The sequence below is a fragment of the Aedes albopictus genome, chromosome 2, assembly GCF_035046485.1.
Source record: "Aedes albopictus strain Foshan chromosome 2, AalbF5, whole genome shotgun sequence".
NCBI lineage: Eukaryota > Metazoa > Arthropoda > Insecta > Diptera > Culicidae > Aedes > Aedes albopictus.
The window spans coordinates 75,589,135-75,609,418 of NC_085137.1; the positions used below are offsets into that span (position 1 = coordinate 75,589,135).

At 44.1% G+C, this 20,284-nt stretch overlaps 2 protein-coding genes across 2 annotated transcripts in view; both read right to left on the reverse strand.

Moving 5' to 3' along the window:
• LOC109430169 (repressor of RNA polymerase III transcription MAF1 homolog) overlaps nucleotides 1-12,734 on the reverse strand; it is a 52,980-nt gene extending 40,246 nt beyond the window's left edge. The window contains exon 1 of the mRNA XM_019706214.3: nucleotides 12,130-12,734. The gene's annotated coding sequence lies outside the window, so the exon portion shown is untranslated. The remainder of the gene's footprint in view (nucleotides 1-12,129) is intronic.
• A 1,360-nt stretch (nucleotides 12,735-14,094) lies between these two features.
• On the reverse strand, nucleotides 14,095-18,243 carry LOC109422881 (uncharacterized protein K02A2.6-like). The gene has a single exon (XM_029869510.1). The coding sequence runs from the start codon at nucleotides 18,241-18,243 to the stop codon at nucleotides 14,095-14,097; it is 4,149 nt and encodes a 1,382-aa protein (XP_029725370.1).
• Nucleotides 18,244-20,284: the final 2,041 nt, after the last annotated feature.

The window sequence follows — 20,284 nt, forward strand, 5'->3', positions numbered from 1 at the left end:
CCCCTCATGACCACGTGGTTTATGGACAACCCCAAAGAAGGTTTCCTACAAAAAATACAATCTTTTTACCAAGGATATTTACAATATGCGTGCCGAATAATATCCGCATGAAGAGAATCGTACATTTCTATGTCAATTAAAATCATTTCAATGACGGTGAGCGGCGATTGATACACGAGCGGTTACTGGTCCTCTCGCGATATTTTGTTTAGCTAATGAATGTTATTGAAATAAATGAAAACGCTAAGGTTTGTTAAAATCACTCTTTGGCGAGCGTTCGTGCGAGACAGTCGCAACTTTTCGTTCGTCCGGTTTGTCTCCCGATACTATCCAGTTCGGTGGCTTTTTCCAGTGCTAGTTTTCCGAGTGATCAAGTGTTGAAGTGAAAATCCCTAGTGGGACGCGTGCGGTTGGCTAGGCCACAATTTTTGCCGCAAAAGTTCGTTTGGTTTGAGTAAAGTTCACGTTTCGTTTTCATTATATCACGTGGCGCAAATTCCAATTATCGAGCACAGCAGTGCAGCACCCCCCTGCACACCGCGGCGCTCGCGCGGCCGTGATCGGCTTCTTCCAGTGAGTACCCAAGCTCATCGTCGTCGACAGCAGCAGCCCACCGAGAGAAGAGCAGAGAGCGTTCAACCGCCGCACACCAGCGCAGCGTCGGGCGCTCAGCAGCAGCTCGCTTCTTCCCTGTGCGGGCCATCCGATCGCTTGGACCTGTCGTCGTCGAGCCTGTGGCTAAACAGAGTACACAAAGATAAGTACATAAAGTTACCTCTCGTTGTTCCCCCCTCTCCACTGACTCTTTGATTAGATTTAATTTGGTACATAAGCAGTTTTTTCTCACTTTTCCTGTAGCGTTAATTTTGTCCCTTGTTTTTTGATTATTTCTCGTCCCCGTGATAGTGTTAGTTTAAGGTTTTTTGAGTGCCCCGTGGTGGTAGTCAACTACCACAATGGGCGATGATGACGATGGCGGGGGTACGTCGTACCGCATCAACGAAGCTTCGTTATTGGCATCGGACTGCTCGAGCCAACAAGGCGATGTAAATGCTAATCCCTTTGTCTCCCTTCACCCTGGTGCTTCTGCAATGGACACCAACAGTAAATCTGTTTCGACGTCCCCCCGCCTCAAGCCCTACCCTCCCGACTTTGGCGGGCCATATGTTGTTTTCTTCCGACCCAAAGGCAAACGTTTGAACACCGTTCAAATCAGCAAGGATCTGACTAAGCGGTATTCTTCCGTTTTCTCCATTGACATGGTCGGTACAGCTAAGCTTCGGGTGACAGTAGGCGACCGAAAACACGCTAATGAGATTGTGGCCTGCGAGTTGTTTACACTTGAGTACTTCGTTTACCTACCGAGCGCGTCGATAGAGATTTCGGGGAAGGTCGCCGACGCATCTTTGACCTGCGAAACGATCATGCAAGGCTGTGGTCGTTTCCATAACCCTTCTCTACCTCCTGTCCAGATACTGGATTGCCGGCAACTGCATTCGGTATCCCAGGAGGGCGAGAAGAAGGTTTACACACCATCTGAAGAATTTTCTGTGACCTTCTCCGGATCTGCATTACCAGATCTGCTGGTGATTGGCAAACTTCGGCTACCTGTGAGGCTGTATGTACCGAAGGTAATGAATTGCATCAATTGCAAGCAGCTCGGCCACACCGCTCAGTACTGCAGCAATAAACCTCGCTGTGCAACATGCGGGGAGAGACATGTGGACGGTGCGTGTAAAACGCCGCCCAAGTGTGTTTATTGTGGCAGCGACCGTCCACATGATCTGATTGATTGCCCAAGGTACATACAGCAGAAAAAACATCAAAAACGATCGTTGCAGCAGCGATCACGGCGAAGCTACGCCGAAATGCTGAAAAAAGCTGCCCCGACCGTTGAATCCCGTAACATCTACTCGTCTTTATCTCTCGATGATCAGGGCTCTGACTCTGAGGTCGGGGACGGGGTTCCCTTTGTTTTCAAGGGTGAAACGAGGAAACGGATGAGGCTCCAGAGACCCACCAAAAAACCTCGGAATCTGCCTAGCAGCGACCCCCAACCCACCATGACAAATTTCAAGAGTGGTAAGAAAGTCACAAAACGTTCCCCTCCGGGTTTCAAAATCCAGGACGAACGAGACTTTCCATCACTCCCGGGAACATCTAAAATCCCAGATGTCCCACGTTTTTCGAATTCTCAACCGGAAAGACAGCATTCGGAGCACCAGGAGCAACCTCAGGGTGCACCATTGTTTACGCTCTCTGGCATCGTAGACATCATCCTCAGCTTCTTCAATGCTTCAGATTCCGTGAAGAACATTGTAAAAGGACTTCTTCCTTGTGTGACCCCTCTTTTGAAGCAGTTGGCTTCTAAAATGCCCCTCCTTGCGACAATCGTATCTTTCGATGGCTAATTTAACCACCGAGGTCGAAGATACGATTTCGGTTCTACACTGGAACTGTCGTAGTATTACACCGAAATTAGACGTTTTTAAATTTTTAGTTAACAATTTACAATGCGATGTTTTTGCACTATCCGAAACATGGCTAACACCTGATGTAACCTTACCTTTTCCCGATTATAATATCATTCGCCTTGATCGATCCGACTCGTACGGAGGGGTGCTTCTAGGGATTAAGAAGCAGCACTCATTTTACAGAGTCGATTTTCATCCGATGACAGGCATTGAAGCCGTCGCATGTGAGGTGACTATCCGAGGTAAAACCCTCAGTGTTGCCTCCATATATCTTCCTCCGAGAACTGTGATATCTCGCAGGGATCTCGCCCACATCTGCTCGGCTATGCCCGAGCCTCGGCTGCTCATGGGAGATTTCAACTCCCATGGTACAGGCTGGGGGGAACTGTACGATGACAGCCGTTCAACGTTGATATATGACCTCTGCGACGACTTCAACATGACAATTTTGAATACCGGAGAAGTTACACGGGTGGCACCTCCAGCTCAAGATGGCAGCCCTAGAAACAGCCGATTAGACCTCTCAATCTGTTCGAGCTCACTATCGCTGGAGTGTACATGGAAGGTTATCCAGGATCCCCATGGTAGTGATCATCTGCCGATTGTTGTTTCTATTTCCAATGGGTCACATCAACCTCCATCTATCGACATCGCCTACGATCTCACCAAGCACATTGACTGGGAGAAGTACGCAGAAGCAATTATCGACGGTGAGCAATCGGTAGAAGTCCTTCCACCGCGGGAAGAGTATCAGTTTCTATCAGAACTGATCATCAGTAGCGCGCTTCAGGCACAACGTCGACCAGTGCCAGGTCCGTCGGTTCGCAGGAAACCCCCCAATCCGTGGTGCCGTAGTGAGTGTACAGAAATCTATCGCGAGAAATCCGCGGCGTTCAAAGAGTTTCGGAAACGCGGTTCGGTCGAAAACTTCAAGCGGTTCGCTTCCCTTGAAAGCAAGTTCAAGAACTTGATCAAGACGAAGAAAAGCGGTTACTGGCGTCGGTTCGTCGAGGGTTTGTCGCGCGAGACTTCGATGAGAACTCTTTGGAACGTCGGTAGAAGAATGCGTAACGCGTCGTCGGTCAACGAGGATCGAGAAAGCTCTCCTCGGTGGATTCTCAAGTTCGCAAAAAAAGTTTGTCCAGATTCCGTACCCGTGGAGCGAATAATTCGTGATGTTTCCGAGGATAGGGACGACATGGATAGGCCGTTTTCGATGGTTGAATTCTCACTTGCTCTTCTTTCATGTAACAATTCCGCTCCAGGAATAGATCGAATCAAGTTCAACTTGCTTCGAAACCTCCCCGACGTCGCTAAGAGGCGCTTGTTGAACTTGTTCAATCAGTTCCTGGATAACAACATCGTTCCGGATGACTGGAGACAAGTGAGGGTGATAGCTGTTCAAAAACCCGGGAAACCCGCGTCGGATCATAATTCGTACCGTCCAATCGCGATGTTGTCTTGTCTACGGAAGCTGTTGGAGAAGATGATTCTCTTTCGACTGGACAAATGGGTTGAATCGAATGGCATGTTGTCAGATACACAATTTGGTTTCCGCAGAGGCAAAGGTACGAACGACTGTCTTGCATTGCTTTCTTCAGAAATTCAGCTTGCCTTTGCTCAAAAGCAGCAAATGGGCTCAGTGTTTTTGGATATTAAGGGGGCTTTTGATTCAGTTTGTGTCGATGTTCTTTCTGACAAACTACACGACAGTGGCCTTTCACCAATTCTGAACAATTTTTTGTATAATTTGCTGTTTGAGAAGCAGATGAGTTTCGCTCATGGCGACTTGACAGTTTCACGAATTAGCTACATGGGCCTCCCCCAGGGTTCATGTCTAAGCCCTCTTCTTTACAACTTTTATGTCAGAGACATAGATGATTGTCTCATGGAAAACTGCACGTTAAGGCAGCTTGCGGATGACTGTGTTGTCTCTGTAACGGGATCAATAGCAGTCGATCTGCAAGGACCACTACAGGATACTTTGGACAATTTGTCTACTTGGGCTCTCAAGCTGGGTATCGAGTTCTCTCCGGAGAAAACTGAGATGGTTGTCTTTTCTAAAAAACACAAACCGGCAAAGTTTCCGCTCGTTCTGATGGGTAAGACAATCACTCATAGCATGTCTTCACAATACCTCGGCGTCTGGTTCGACTCCAAATGCACCTGGGGGAAGCACATTGTGTATCTGATACAGAAATGCCAAAAACGAATCAACTTTATGCGAACTATTACCGGAACATGGTGGGGAGCACATCCGGAAGATCTGATCAGGCTGTACCAAACAACCATTCTATCGGTTTTAGAATACGGTAGCTTCTGTTTTCAATCCGCGGCGAAAACACACTTGCTGAAGCTTCAACGGGTTCAGTACCGTTGCCTTCGGATCGCGTTAGGTTGCATGAACTCGACTCACACAATGAGTTTAGAGGTACTTGCTGGTGTACAGCCTCTGACAGACCGCTTTGCGGAGTTGTCGTTCCGGTTCCTCATCCGATGCGAGGTTGTGAATCCGTTAGTCATAGAAAACTTCGAAAAGCTGCTCGAACAGAATCCCCAAACTCGTTTTATGAGTGTGTACTACTGGTACATGACGCTGGAGGTAAGCCCATCTCTGGTTAACACCAATCGTAACAACTTCTCAGACTTCGACAGCTCCTCTGTGGATTTTGATCTCTCTATGAAGGATGAGATCACCGGTATACCGGAATCTTTTCGTTCCATAGGTATTCCACAAATTTTTGCAAGTAAGTTCGGGCATGTTAGCGGGGCCAGACAGTTCTTCACAGATGGTTCCAAAACCGATGATTCGACTGGATTCGGTGTCTACAACGAATTTCATAGCGCCACCTTTATGCTTCAAAACCCATGTTCGGTATATATTGCTGAGCTAGCGGCTATATACTACACCTTAGAGTACATTCGCACTCTCCCACCTGAGCACTACTTCATTTTTACCGACAGTCTAAGCTCTCTGGAGGCTGTTCGGTCAATGAAACCGATGAAGCACTCAGCGTACTTCCTGAAAGGAATACGCCAAGTCTTGAGTGCTTTGTCCAAACGCTCATACATCATCACCATAGCTTGGGTCCCTTCACATTGCTCAATTCCGGGCAATGAAAAAGCGGACTCTCTGGCTAAGGTGGGCGCTAGCGAAGGCGATATTTATGAGCGTCAAATCGCCTTCGACGAATTTTTTGAATTGGCCCGTCAGGAGACCTTGATCAGCTGGCAACACAAATGGAGAGATGGAGAGATGGGTAGATGGTTGCACTCCATCATTCCACAGGTGTCGAAGAAGCCATGGTTCAAAGGGTTGGATTTAGGACGCGATTTCATTCGTGTGATGTGTCGGCTGATGTCCAACCACTATTTGTTGAACGCACATACCTTTCGTATTGGACTCTCAGAAAGCAATCTCTGTGTCTGTGGCGTAGCTTACCAGGATATCGAACATGTCGTGTGGGGATGCAATGAGTATCGTGAGGTCAGATCTGAGCTGCATGAAATTCTCCGGGTCCGAGGAAAACAACAGAAACCCGTTAGAGAAGTGTTGGCAGGACTTGATTTGGAATACATGAACCTGATTTACCAGTTTTTGAAACGTGTTGATGTCAGAGTTTGATGTAGTACGTTCCTTGTTTTCGTTGTCCGCCTTTTGGTTTTGTTGTTCGCCCCTGTCTGTCGTCACCCCCTTCCGTTTGTCCTCTTCTTGTCGTTTTCTACCGATAAAGTCCTTTCTTTTTGGTTCCGTTACAGATATGGACAATTTGTCCCATCAAAGTTTTAGTATAAGTTAGCAAATAATTTAGTTTTAAACCCATAAATCCGTCCTTCCCATTTTTTTTTTCTTCAATCCTTAACCTCGAAACAGCCGCGAGTACTTCGGCTTCCCAAACTAACATAGTTTTAAGGCAGTAATAAATTGTAAAATGTATAACCATTGTAAAAAAACAAAAGATTTCGGCTCAGTTATGCCCATGTGGCGCCCGAGCCTTCCAAATAAACGAATAAGTAAAAAAAAAAAAAGGTTTGTTAAAAGTCAACCGATTAACCAACAACAAGTATCCTTTTCAAGCATATTCGTGATTATGGCCTAGACGAAACAGTGAACAAACTCAAGAAACTCTACGGCTGTTAGACCTCGCTCTGCAACGACAGATACCGCTGCATCTAGTATATGAAGAATGATGCCGACGATATTTAAAGTTATGCTACTTCCGTGAACAAACACTGCGAAGCGTTCCAACTTTGGGATGATTAGTTGAAGGCTGTTCTTTTTGTTTGCGGTCCACAGCCACCAAGGGATGCAAACATTCGACCACGATTGATCCGCAAGCTTGTAGCTTGAAGCTGAATAAGGAGCAGGTTGGCGAAAGGGTTGAAGCTGACACTTGCAAATCTTGTAGAGCTATCAAAGACTCTGAGATCGCAGCTATCAGCGCTTCGGGTGATAAAATCAACATCGTTCGATATGTGATCTGTTCCTTTCGCTGTTCATGAAAAGGCGTAAAACACTATTGAGAACAACACAACAGTATTGAGGAAATAAGGTTGAGGAGAAATTGCAAAAGCATCTGACGATCACAATCATTGAGGACTGTTCAAATACAGTCCGCTCCCACTGCATTTCAACGAATAATCGATACACGCTCAGAAAACCGTTCTGATAAACGTGAACAAACAAACGCAAATATGAGAACAAGCAAATATACACCGTGAACTGGAACTAGTTCCAGCTGTCAATATGGGCGTTCTAGAAAACCTAGATTTCACGGTGTACATTTCTTATTGTTGTTATCGTTGCTATGCATAGTTCCCGTTTGTTCCCGTTGCCGTGATTGGGAGTTCACGTATATCGGAACGGATTTTTTTGCGTGTAGTATGGTCCCCGGCATAACAGAAATACCTGGATGACATCATGATCGCCGGTAGGACTAAGCGGTAGCATGTCAAAGACAAAGACTCATTGATGTTCTGGAAACGATAAAGGCATATGTATTTAGTTTGAGTTGAAAATGCCGCTTTGGTCTCTCACAAATCAAATTTCCAGGACACAGAATCGATTATGACGGTTTATCACCCGATCTAGCGAAGACAAGCGCTGTTTCCCAGATGCCAGTTCCTTAGAACCTTTCGCAGCTTCGTACGTAATCTTGTAAACATAAATTTTTGTGGAAGTTTTGTCAAGCAAACCAATGATCGACGAGCACCCATGGACTACTTGCTGAAGAAGAACTTAAAGTGGGAATATACGGATATCTGATAGAAATCCTTCGAAGAATTCAAAGTTTCAAGTTTCAAGATCTCTTACCGCTGCAGAATTACGAACAAATTGAGAAAGAAGTCATGGCTCTAAGTGTTCGCGGTAACTCGCTTTCATAGGATGCTTTCGATTGAAAATCATCTTGCAAACGGACCATAAACCATTACTGAAGGCGTTTGGATTTTGGAAGCTTCCTGTATATACTGCCAACCGAATTCAAAATTCTGCCCTAACACTGATGTTGTACTACTCCGACATCCAATTTGTAGAAACTGAAGATTTCCAATATGCTGACCTTCTTTCAAGGTTAATGAAGTGCCATGAGCGAGTTGATGAGAAATATGTCATTGCTTCTATACAGATGGAACTGATGTTCTGAAAAGATCGCTGCTGAAAACTCGACGAATTCCGCTTCAGTTTTGCTACACATAAACGAAGGCTGATCCGAACATTCCTCGGAAATCGGTGATCCAGCCGTTCAACAGTGTTTTACTCGCCGCGACTGTCTTCAGATCGTTCAAGTTCGAAGGCCGAGTTATTGCTCCAGTTTGTTTTCCGAAATGCATTCTTTGGTAGCTACATAGAAGTCACCCTAGAATGGACCGGATAAAGCCACTCATAAGAAGATTTGTGTACTGGCGATTTGTGTACTGACGATGACATTGAAGGACTTTTTACTGCCATGTGTCTTTCAAGTTACCTTGCAAAACGGATTTGCAATCGTTCCTTAAAACTATGGGATAGAGTGCACAATAATTATGCTGGCCCAAATGACATTTACTATCTTTGAAAGCTTTTTTTTACGGACTTTTTTTGGGATATCAACAAGATGTCCTCCTAGCATTTCTACAGAAGTTTTTCACGGGATTTCTACAGGAGGCCCCCCTGGTATTTCTATCAGAGATTCTCTCGGTATTGTACCCAGAGTTTTCCGCGGATTTCTTCCTGGAGATGCTAACCAAATGCACCCAAAAATCATGCAGGGATTTTTTCAAACAGTTTTCGAAATGTAAATTAGCTTATCTTAAAATACACGTTAATAAAAAAAACAGCTTCCGCATTCCTGGAATTTGTCTCAAAAGTTCACATAGTTTCTTCCAAAATTTCTCTAGTATTTCCATCTGAGATTGCACTCAGAAATTTTTCAAATCGTTCCAATCGTTAATTTTCTAATAGGGATCGTCCATAAATTACGTCACGCTTTGAGGGGGGAGGGGGGGTTCAGCAAAGTGTGACAACGCATACAAAAATTTAAGAGGTCCCATACAAAAAGTGTGACATAGGGGGGAGGGGGGGTTGAAAATGGCCATTTTTTGCGTGACGTAATTTATGGACGTTCCCATAGTTATTCTCGGAGTATCTCGCAAGATTCCACCAGGATCCGTTCCGATATATTTAAAAGGAATTTCGTAGGCAGAGAAAAATCCTGGTAAGAACACCGGGAATAACTATTTGGAAAATCCCAAAATGGAACACTCTAAGGATATCCGGGACAACTTTCATTAGAGTTTCTATGAACACTGGGAATGTTTCCGTGAAAATCTTTATAAGACATCTTAGGGGGATCATAGCAAAAAAAAAAAAACTCGGAAACTACCATGAGCACTGAAACTGACTGGTATTCCGGAGAATATGTTGAGAGAAAATTCAGAAGAAGTTCTGAAAAACTCACGAGCAACATCGGAAGGAATCGTCCAAAAGAAGTTTGGATGGAGCGAAACTCCGAATCTCAGGCAGTGTTGGTCATGCGCGATTCTTGACTCGCCAAACTCACCGCCGAAAAAATCATGTATGAGTTGACTCGTGATTTTACTCATTGCTTTATTTCTTGGTGTTCTTATTATTTAGGTACATTAAAGTTTTTGGGATTATATGATAGAACAACAAATCTAGCGTACAACAAGAATTACCTAATGCCATTCAAATTGATTTGGATTCGTTTGACAAGCGAATGAGATTTCGGTGCTTGACTCGTGAGAGCGAGACTTCGCATAAAAATCTTACACGTGAGAAAATGATTCAGAATTGCGCGCGATTTTGCTCACGCAGAAACTTCAAAGGAAATCCCACTAGAATCTTTAGAAAATATCCCAGAAGAAACTCTTTTAGAAATACAGGAAGTAACTTTAGACGACAACTCATGATAATTTCTTGAAGAAAATACAGGAGGAATGTTTGGAGAAACCCCACTAGAGATATGGGAGAAATACCAGGAAACCGTGAAGAATTGCTGTCGAAATTCTTACAGAAATCCCATGAATAACACCTGTAGAAACTCTGGGAGAAATCCCTTGAAAATCTCTGGGCGCAATTTCGGGATGAATGTTGGAAGGAATTGGTAAATAATTCAAGAGGAATTGCGGGAGAAACTTTTAAAGAAATCCCGTGGCAATATTCGAGAAATAGCCTGAGAGAAAGTTCCATAGAAACATGAAATAACTCTGGGAGAAATCTCGCGAGGGACTCTGGGAGCAATACCTCTGGAGGAAATCCTGGAGAAGATCCCTGTAAAAAATACCCAGGCGAAATCGAAACTCAGGAATCCTGTAAGATTCTTAATGAAGAATCCCGGAAATATTTTTTTTTTAAATCTTGGAAAAATTCCGGAAGATGCTTGAACAGGAATTTAAGGAAAAATAATACGAAATGGAATATGTGCTATCTCAAGTAGAGTTCCATAAAGAATCCAAGACGGGATCGTGAGCTTGTTGGAAATATCTGCTTTATTTGACAGGAGTTCCAAGTGGTGGAATTACGCTGGAAAGCTATAATTCGATTTTTTGAACCAACTTGGAAATGTAATGAACTGTGGGGGATCCCTATTGGTTATATCAATGGGTCCATCAATGTCACCGGTTTAACATGTTAACACACGCAGAAAAATAAATTGTAAACACAATTAAAATCTAGTTCAAATCAACCGATTTTTCAGTTTACTATAGCGACAAACTGATTTTTAGTTTAAACTGAACTGTTTTGATTTGTTTGATAATACAAATATTCTCATTTGTTGAAATTTTTGACAGTTTGTTAAAACAAACAAAGATATCAAGCATAATTTTTCAAATCGACGTATCTAACTTTTTCACTGATCTGAGTAAATTCATGGTCAATGTTGACGACCATTTCACTAAAATAGTTTTTCATAAAAAGACTTTTCATAAGTTTTTTCATGCTTAACATCACCAGGGATATTGCACGCATTAGGTAAGAAACAAAACCTACTCATTCCATATCATTTTCACAATGAATTTTGACAAAAATACACATACACCGGGTTGGTTCGAGATACGTCATGCCAGATACGTCGCTTTTGTATGGTGCCAGTTTGGTGTATCTGTTACTTTTGATTTTGGCTAGATACGTCGTTTGGTTTTCTCATATATCAAAACGGTGTATCTATCAGTAAAGTTGTAAACATCAAAATAGTTAGATACGTCGTTTCGAACAATATGCTTAGTTAAACAAATTAAGCAATAAATCATCAAACAGTGATGTGGATTCTTCAATTTGCTTTATGAATCATGCATGCAGCAGTAAACCCGGATTTGTTTACATTTTCGAGTTACGTCGGATTGAAAAGTTATGCTTGATATGTTTTTTTCAACATGAAATAATGGATTGATTCAAACGACTGCACTTTTGCCACTAACAAACCCGGAATGTGATTGTGTAGGTGACGGCAGCAACTGCGGCAGCTCGGAAATCTATTTTTAGACCGTCGGTAAGCGGATGGGGAGGAGAACGACTAAAAAAAAGACAAAAAAGGCGAAACCGTTCAACTTTTTGTGGATGCTGTCGTGAGTACCTGCGCGTTATCCATCACGGCCAAAGCTGCACTTGGAAGTTGGCGTGATGGATTTGCTGCACCTTCTTCGTTGTGGCGATGTTGGGGTAAGCATTTTATAGATGTGTGAGTGCTCGCGGACCATGTTTATGGTTTTTATTTTGTTGAAACAAATGAAACTTTTGACATTATATGAAATGATGGTAATCGGTTGTTTTTATTGATAAACTCTATATGAAAACAATTAAATATAACTTTGAAATAAGTAAATTCTCAGTTTGAAAATCAACCATGAGTTTTATTGTTTTAAACAAGCGCCATTTTTCTGCGTGTATGCATGATTGAAGGTTAAAAGATCTGGAGCAACATTTGAAAAGGGCATACAAGCATTGGTAAACAATGACTTCACACGTCTCTCCTGAGCCCCCATTAGCTTATTCACAAAAACTAAGACCGTTATCAGATAGAGCAAACATCGATCTTTCGGATAACGGTGTTCATTTGCGTGGGCGGGCTGCTGTTATGCCCTACGGAGCGTTTTCGAAAAAAGACACAAGACCTCTTGAGCCCTTTTCAAATGTTGCTCCAGAGATTACACCTACCTAATTCGCTTGGAGTGCTCTCTGCTGAATACGCCTCACTTCACTATTTTCGTTAAACTACCGTCACTTTGGACCACTGCACTCTGGGCCTATTTTGCCTCCACAAACAAGCTTCGGCTGGCTGGCTTTCGGCTCTAACTTTGAGTCATAATACACGCCGCGCGCGCCACACAATCAAAGCATATTTTTGTCAACACACGCAATACACTGCACTCGCTCTATCGCTCCCTGGTGCCTGTGACGACTTTCTTGAATGAAGCAAACCCGCACACGGGAAGACACGCACACAACAACCGTAGCAACTGGATCCACCACAGCTACATATAGATGTACAAAGACGACTTGAATTTTTCCATCATTTTCGCTGCTGCTGCTGCCTAAGCTCTACACAGAAAAGCGAACTTCAAAACGATTTTTCCGCTATTAAAACAGAATTTCCGCGAATCACTGGTACACCTTCCAATGGGGTGACTTTCGATTGGCACTTTGCGCGACACTTGGACCGCTTTCGAACGCGTTTCAACACCGTTTGGATGCTATTTTTGTTTTGGCGAGAAAATCTACGAACCGACCTCGGACGAAGCTTTGACTGAATTGAAGAAGCAGGAAAACGACAGCGAAGATTGCTTGCATGAATGAACTGGCATCAGAGAGTGGTCTCTTTCCGTTTCATTGGGGAGAAAGAGATGGGAATATAGGAACCGAGAGCTGGTGGTGTCGAACAGGCTTTTTTCAAGGGGGCAAGCACAAATTGCGGCTTATTGCGCATTGCGTACATTAGCAGAATCTTAAACATCTCCGGAGCTTTATCATTTTGTTGATTAAATTTTAATCTTTCAGGACGCGCGCCAATTTGATCCTAAAACTGCACCGCGCTCACGCTGTGTACGACGAGCGAGGTTTGTTTTTGGTAGTGCTGTATTAAAACGGCGCGCGTCCTGAAGGGTTAACCGATTTATCCCCCCCCCCCCATTTTACGAGACGTTTCGGATCAGCTGATCGCTCATTTCATGAATGAAAATTTGACAGGAGGTTGCGCCCAAGCCCGTGAGTGCTAATATCAATATCAACACTGTTGTCGTTTCGTAAGGCTATAAATATGATACAGATAGACTCCTTGAACACCTGAAGGAAATACACAAGATCAAATATTTATTTGACAAGAAAAAAAACTCCATTCAGCCAAATAAACTTAATGATTAGAATGAATTTTATAAGGTCGCTCATTTTTATTCGTAAGTGAGATTTTGTGGGGGCCCCTGAAATGTGGGGCCCGGAGCCCCTCTCCCCTGCACAACACCCTCCCCTTTAATTCGGCCCTGCTCCAGAGGTTCCTCCAGAAATTGCTTCAGGGATTTCTCCACAAATTCATCCAGGTATTTTTCCAAGCGTTCTCCAGGGATTATTCCAAGAATTATCTTTAGTGCTTTCGTGCAAATGACCCCAGCGATTATGCAACAGATTTTAACCAAAAATCGAATATTTTGGCTATAAATTGTTCTTGAAATTTCTCTATAGAGGCTATCTGTCATGAATTCCGATTAAATCTAAGGGTTTTAATGCCACGAGCATAGTAAACTTAAAAAACAACGAATTTTCACATCTTGATCTCTGCTCCGTATGAATCATTAATTTCTAAGCTAGGTGGTTGTGCTTTATTCAAATTCTTTCACAATGAAATAAATACTTTGCTATAATCGAAGCACCGCAGTGGACATTCCAGGCCGATCCAGAGTAAAGTAAAAACGCGTGCTGCTTCTCTGTTTGCTTACAACTCAATCACCGTTTTTATTTCTCTCTTGCTTCTCATCAATGACAATCAATCTTTATGGACAGGTCAACATCGGTCGGTTAAGGTGAAACTCTAACAGCTTTCCCCCCCTTAACTAATGTGCCCTAACATACATCAAACATCAAATTCAACATGAAGAATTAGTATTGTTAGTCACACGGATCCACGGGTCATCAGAGGTCAAGCCGTTTTGGTGGATTTCGAACTCTTGTGGATCTACGAGGTGTACAATTTTGCACTGACTTTTCAACTATCTGTGGTTTTGCCCGATTTTCGCTCAGAGCCCCTTCGACAGTCGAACTTGAAGGTTCAGCGGACTCACCCACAACTTGCTTCGGTGTCCTATTGGGAGTTGGTACATCTGTTGTTGATTGGGATGCGGAAATGTCAGGGTTTTCAAAGTGAGGTGGAAGTCCTGAGCGACAATTCGTTTGGGTACGTCGCAGTTTATCGAAATATTCTGAACCGGAAGTGACACAAATGTTTTGCTCCGCAGGGCCAAGCGCAGGGCCCACTCTGATCTGATCCACATGCCGCTTCCAGATTCTTCCATCGTCCAACTCGATCATATAATGGAGTTTTCCCAATCGTTCCTTTACCGTACCAAATTGCCACTTGGACGAACCCAAAAAGTCCCGAGCAGAAACCCTTTCGTTAACTTTGAAACCTCGTACTCTCTCTTCTTCCCCACAAGAAGAGTTCTCTGGTGCGCTCGAAGGAACCAAAAAGTCAAGCCTAGATTTCATCTGCCTTCCAAATACCAGCATTGATGGAGATTTATCCGTTGCAGGATGTACAGTTCTACGGTATGCCATCAAAATTTTGTAAAGCTCGAATTGCACATCCTTTCGTTCACATTTCATTGCCTTAAGTTTTTCCTTGAAGGTTTGAACAAATCGTTCAGCTTGGCCGTTCGTAGCTGGATGATACGGGGCTCCCATTTTGTGCGTGATGTTGTTTCGTTTCAGAAAGGCCTGAAACTGATCCGAGGTGAACTGGACTCCTCTATCACTGACGATAATCGCTGGAACTCCGTATGTGGAAAAGTACTCTCGCAAACGGTCGATGGTGGTGTCTGTCGTCATGTCGGGGATAATCTTGACTTCCGGCCACTTCGTGTACGAATCCACGATCACCAGAAAATACAGTCCTAGAAACGGCCCCGCAAAGTCAATGTGGATCCTCTGGAACGGTTCCGTAGCCTTTTCCCAGCAATGTGGTGCCACCTTCATAGGATTCTTTCGTACTCTGGCACAGTCTACGCAGTTCCTAGATAGTTCCTCAATGTCGCGGTCTACAGTCTTCCACCAGCAGTACGATCGAGCCAAGGATTTCATCCTAGATACGCCGAAGTGTCCCGTATGCAGTTCTTCTAGTACTCGCCGTCGTAGTTTAGGAGGGATGTAAACTCGTATTCCTCTCAACAGACAGTCCTTCTGAATAGAGAATTCATTCTGATTGATGCCAAACCTGTCACGCCCTTCAACATTCCTTCCCACTTTCAAGCCTTGCAGTAAATTCTTCACGTTGGAGTCCTCCTTAGTGCATTCAACCAGCTCTTCAGCTGTAACAGGTAAGGTTTCAATTTGATTCACCTCGATAAGATCCACTTCTTCAATCCGATGCTGATTCCTTTCATCTAGGATTGGCAATCGAGACATTGCATCCGCGTTCGCGTTTTCCTTTGAAGAGCGGAATCGTATCTCATAATCGAACGACTCCAGGAAGACAGCATAGTGCTGCATCCGTAAAGCACTCAAAGTCGGAAGTCCTTTGTGAGGCGCCAGAATCTGAGACACGGCCTTATTATCGGTTACGAGGATGAATTTGCGCCCAAAGAGGTACTGGTAAAACTTTTTCACCCCAAATATGATTGCGTACGCCTCTTTGTCAACTTGAATGTAATTTCGTTGTGATCTATTTAGTGTTTGGGAAGCGTAGTGAATTGGCCTTTCTGTACCATCCGGGTATAGATGGCTCAATACTGCGCCCACACCGTAAGGTGAGGCATCAGTGGCCAGAACCAGTGGAAGTTTTGGATCATAGTGAACCAACACTCTATCCGATTGCATCTCCTTTTTTACCCAAAGGAATGCCTTTTCGCAACCATCATCCCACTGAAACGGTACATTCTCCTTTAACAGGTTGTTGATGGGGTAAATTTGGGTGCTCAAATTCTTCATGAACCGGCCGTAATAATTGATTAGACCAACAAACGCCCGAACCTGGTCACGGTTGCTCGGCCTTGGCATTTCCTGAATAGCATCCACTTTTGTCTTCATTTTCCGTATTCCTTCCTTATCAATCACGAACCCGCAATATTCGATGCGATCCGCGAAGAATTCACATTTCGCCACGTTCAACCGCAATCCGTGCTCTTCCAACCGTTGTAGAACCATAGCCAATCGTTGTAGATGTGTTTCATCGTCCGGACCAGTCACCTTGATGTCATCCAGGAAGACTGAAACCCCTGGAATATCACCGAGTAGCTGAGAAATTTCCCGCTGAAAAATCGCCGGAGCCGAAGATACCCCATACATCAGCCGCGTTGGTTGATAGAGACCCAGATGTGTATTTAAGGTGAGAACCTCACGATCTTCCTCACGAACCTCCATTTGTAGGTAGGCCTGCGCCAGGTCCAGCTTTGTAAATTTCTTGCCACCCGCCATGTTGGAGAACAGCTCATCAATTGTCGGCAAGGGATGTTCGTCAACCAAGAGGCATTTGTTAACTGTTATCTTGTAGTCTCCGCACAAACGTACTCGATCCGCAGACTTCATGACCGGCACAACCGGAGTAGCCCAAGAACTGCGCTCCACTTTCTTCAGAATACCACTTTCCACCAAGCTACTAATTTCACGCTCTACTGTCTCACGAATTGCAAAGGGAATTGTACGAGCCTTCATAAAAACCGGCTTGCTGTCCGGTTTTAGGTGTAACGCAGCCTTGACATCCCGAATTGTACCGATCGACGAATCAAATACCCGAGGGAATTGCCCAATCAGATCCCCCACAGCACCAGACAATGCTTTACCAGGATTACGAACCGCAATAGTTGCCACACAAGGTACAGTATTTCGGATGATCTCATTCCAATCGACCTTCATCTTCCGCATCCATTCCCGACCCAGCAAAGGATGACGCTCCGTATTCACTACAAACAACCGTAAACAGTTCGACATGCCGTTGTACTGTACTTCCGCCTCCACATAACCGCAAACTTCAATTTTGTTCCCACAGTAACTTCTTAATTCCACATCGGTCTCAAGCAACGGCAATTCATCCAAATAAACCTTCTTATCGTTGAGGCTCATGAGCGAAACCGGGGAACCACAGTCGACCTCAAATTTAATGACCCTGGAATTCACATTTAGCGGTAGGATAACCTTTGACAAAGATTCAGACCTATCATCCACTTTACAAATCTCAAGAGTAAGGACTTCATCAATTTCTGTTTCGCAACCCTCTTCCCTCACATCGTCACTCAAGTCTCCCTCATCGATCAAATTGGTATGCATTTTCTTTTTGATTTTCATTTGTTTGTTATCTTTTCCCATTTTTAGTGATTCCCCCTGCGATTTGGATTTGAGGCACACCCGTTGGAGATGTCCTGCCATTTTGCAAAAACTGCAGATTGTATCTTTATGCCGGCAAACATTCGCCAAGTGGGCCTCACTTCCGCATCGATAGCATCTTTTTTTAGTAGTGTTAGTTACCTTCATTTGACGTCTCTCGGTGTAGTTCACATCCTGTGATCGCTTCTCGAACATTTCCGCACCTTCTCCCGATGCTTCCATCGAAAGTGCGATCTCCAACGCCTTCTCAAACGTCAGGCCCTTCTCCTCGATGAGTCGCGACCGAATCCGTTTCGACCGCAATCCGAAAACCAATTGGTTTCGCAGCTCCGTCTTCAAATAGTTGCCGAACTTACAAAACTTCGCATCCCGCTGCAGCTCCGTAACGAACTCCTTCACAGTTTCGCCTTCCTTCTGCGTCCGGGTGCGGAACTTCCACACCTCCACCATCTCCAGTGGCTCCGGATCAAAGAATGCGTCCAGTGTAGTAACAATTTCAGCGTAACTTTTCGTCTCCGGTTCGATCGGGCTGATGTGGTCGCAAAGTATGTCGTACGTCGCAGCTCCCATGTAGTGTAGCAGGTAATCCTTATGGCGATTCACCGGTACGTTGAACATTCTGAATCCGCCTTCTAAGCGCTTAACCCATCTCGCCCATTTGCTCTTGTCCTTGTCGAACGGTTCCATCGCAAAACTGCCTGCAACCGGCGTAGCCGTGCCAGCCGCAGCACCAGCTCCATCCATCATTGTTTACGTTTTTTTTGGTAGCAACTTGGTAGCAACAAGAAATTGTCGGTTTCGATGACAGCAGAGTGAGTCCTCTCTCACTTACACGCCTCCGTTGGTACGTACCGTACACACACTTTTGTAGATTGTATATGCAGTAGGCCGTGTGTATTATCCAAACCACACTACCTTCGTCCGGAAGCGCCCCATTTCATAACGCCAGCAAGGTTAGAAACGGCAGTCAGTCGTTCCCGGTCGGAGTCGTCCTCTGAAACCGAGTTTCTCGATGAAAAAATCGCGAATCCTACTGTTTTCTCGCCGCTTTTTTTCCGTTTCCGCACAGGTCCTTGTCCGTATCGTCGCCAAACTGCTATAATCGAAGCACCGCAGTGGACATTCCAGGCCGATCCAGAGTAAAGTAAAAACGCGTGCTGCTTCTCTGTTTGCTTACAACTCAATCACCGTTTTTATTTCTCTCTTGCTTCTCATCAATGATAATCAATCTTTATGGACAGGTCAACATCGGTCGGTTAAGGTGAAACTCTAACATACTTTTTTGTAATAATCCCTTCTTCTTTTTATTCTATTCTATACCTATAAACAAAAAATCCTCTTGCAAGAGGGCCCCACAATACTGTGGCCACGGCCTCCCACTTTTGTAAATCCGGACATGCTCAGGAGGAATGCCTGGAGGAACTTCTGGACAAGTTCCTGATGGAATTCTATTTAGAAAACCCCTGGAGAAATTTCTGAAGAAATTTCTAGAGAAATTCCTAGAGGAACTCCCAGATGGATTTCTAGAGGAATTCCAGGAGGAATTCTTGGAGGAATATTTGGATGAATTACTAGACTATCATCGGAGGAATTCCTGGAGGAATCTCTGGAAGTATCTTTAAGGAAAACCCTGAAAAAAAAAAAACAATCCTAGACAAATTCCTGGAGGAATTCCAGGTGGAACTTCTGGATGAATCCGTGAAATTTTTCCTGGAGAAATCTCTGGAGGAACCCTTGCAGGAATCCCTGGAGGAAAAATAACTGGAGAAAACCCTGGAAGAATTCCTGCCCGGGGTTTTTGGATCAAATCCTGAAAGAATTTCTGCAGGTATATCTAGTGAAATTCTTAAAGGCATTCCTGGAGGAATGCCCTGAATGAAATCCAGGAGGAATGCCTAGGTGAATCCCTGGAGAAATTTCTAGAGCAATCCCTAAAGAAATGCCAGGAGGAATCCCTGGAGATATTCCTAGAGACATGCCTGTGAGAATGCCTCGAGGAATCGCTGGAGAAATTTCTTGAGAAATCTCCAGAGTTCTCCTGGAAGAGTCCCTGGAGGAATCCCTAGAGAAATCTCTGGAGGAATTTCTGAAGAGTTTTCTCGAAAAATTACTTTACGAAAATCAGGAAGAATCCCTGGTAGAATCTCCAGAAGAATTCCTAAAGGAATCCTTGAGAAATTTCCGGAGGAACTCCTGGAGGAATCCCTGCATAAATTCCATGAGGAATTCCTGGAGGAATCTTTGGAGGAATTTCTGCAGGATTTTCTTGAAGAATCACTGGACAACTATTAGGAAGAAACCCTGGAGAAATTCCTAGTGGAATCTCTTTCTCTAGAGGAATACCTTGAAGAATTTCTGGAAGAATTCCTAGAGGAATCTAGCGATTTTTTGAGAGAAATTTCTGGAAGAATCCCTGGTGGAATTTCTAGATGATTTCCTTGAGGTATCTCTAGAAGAATACCTGGTGGAATCTCTCGAGGAATTCCTTGAGGTATCTCTAAAGAAATACCTAGAGGGAATTTCTGGAAGAATTTCAAGAGGAATCCCTGGTGGATTCTCTTGAGGATTTCCTTGAGGTATCTCTAAATAAATACCTGGAGGAATCTCTGGAGGAATTCCTAGAGGAATATCTAGCGTAATTTTTAGGGTAATTCCTGTAGAAATTTTTAGACGAATCCATGAAGAAAATTATAGAGAAATCCTGGAATTTCTGGAGGAGCTTCTGGATAAGCTCCTGAAGAAACCCCAGGAGGATTCTCGGAAGCAATGCCAAGTGGCCTAAGGAATG

Coding starts and splice junctions, on each gene's coding strand:
- LOC109422881 (XM_029869510.1), bottom strand. CDS start 18,243: ATGATGGATGGAGCTGGTGCTGCGGCTGGCACGGCTACGCCGGTTGCA.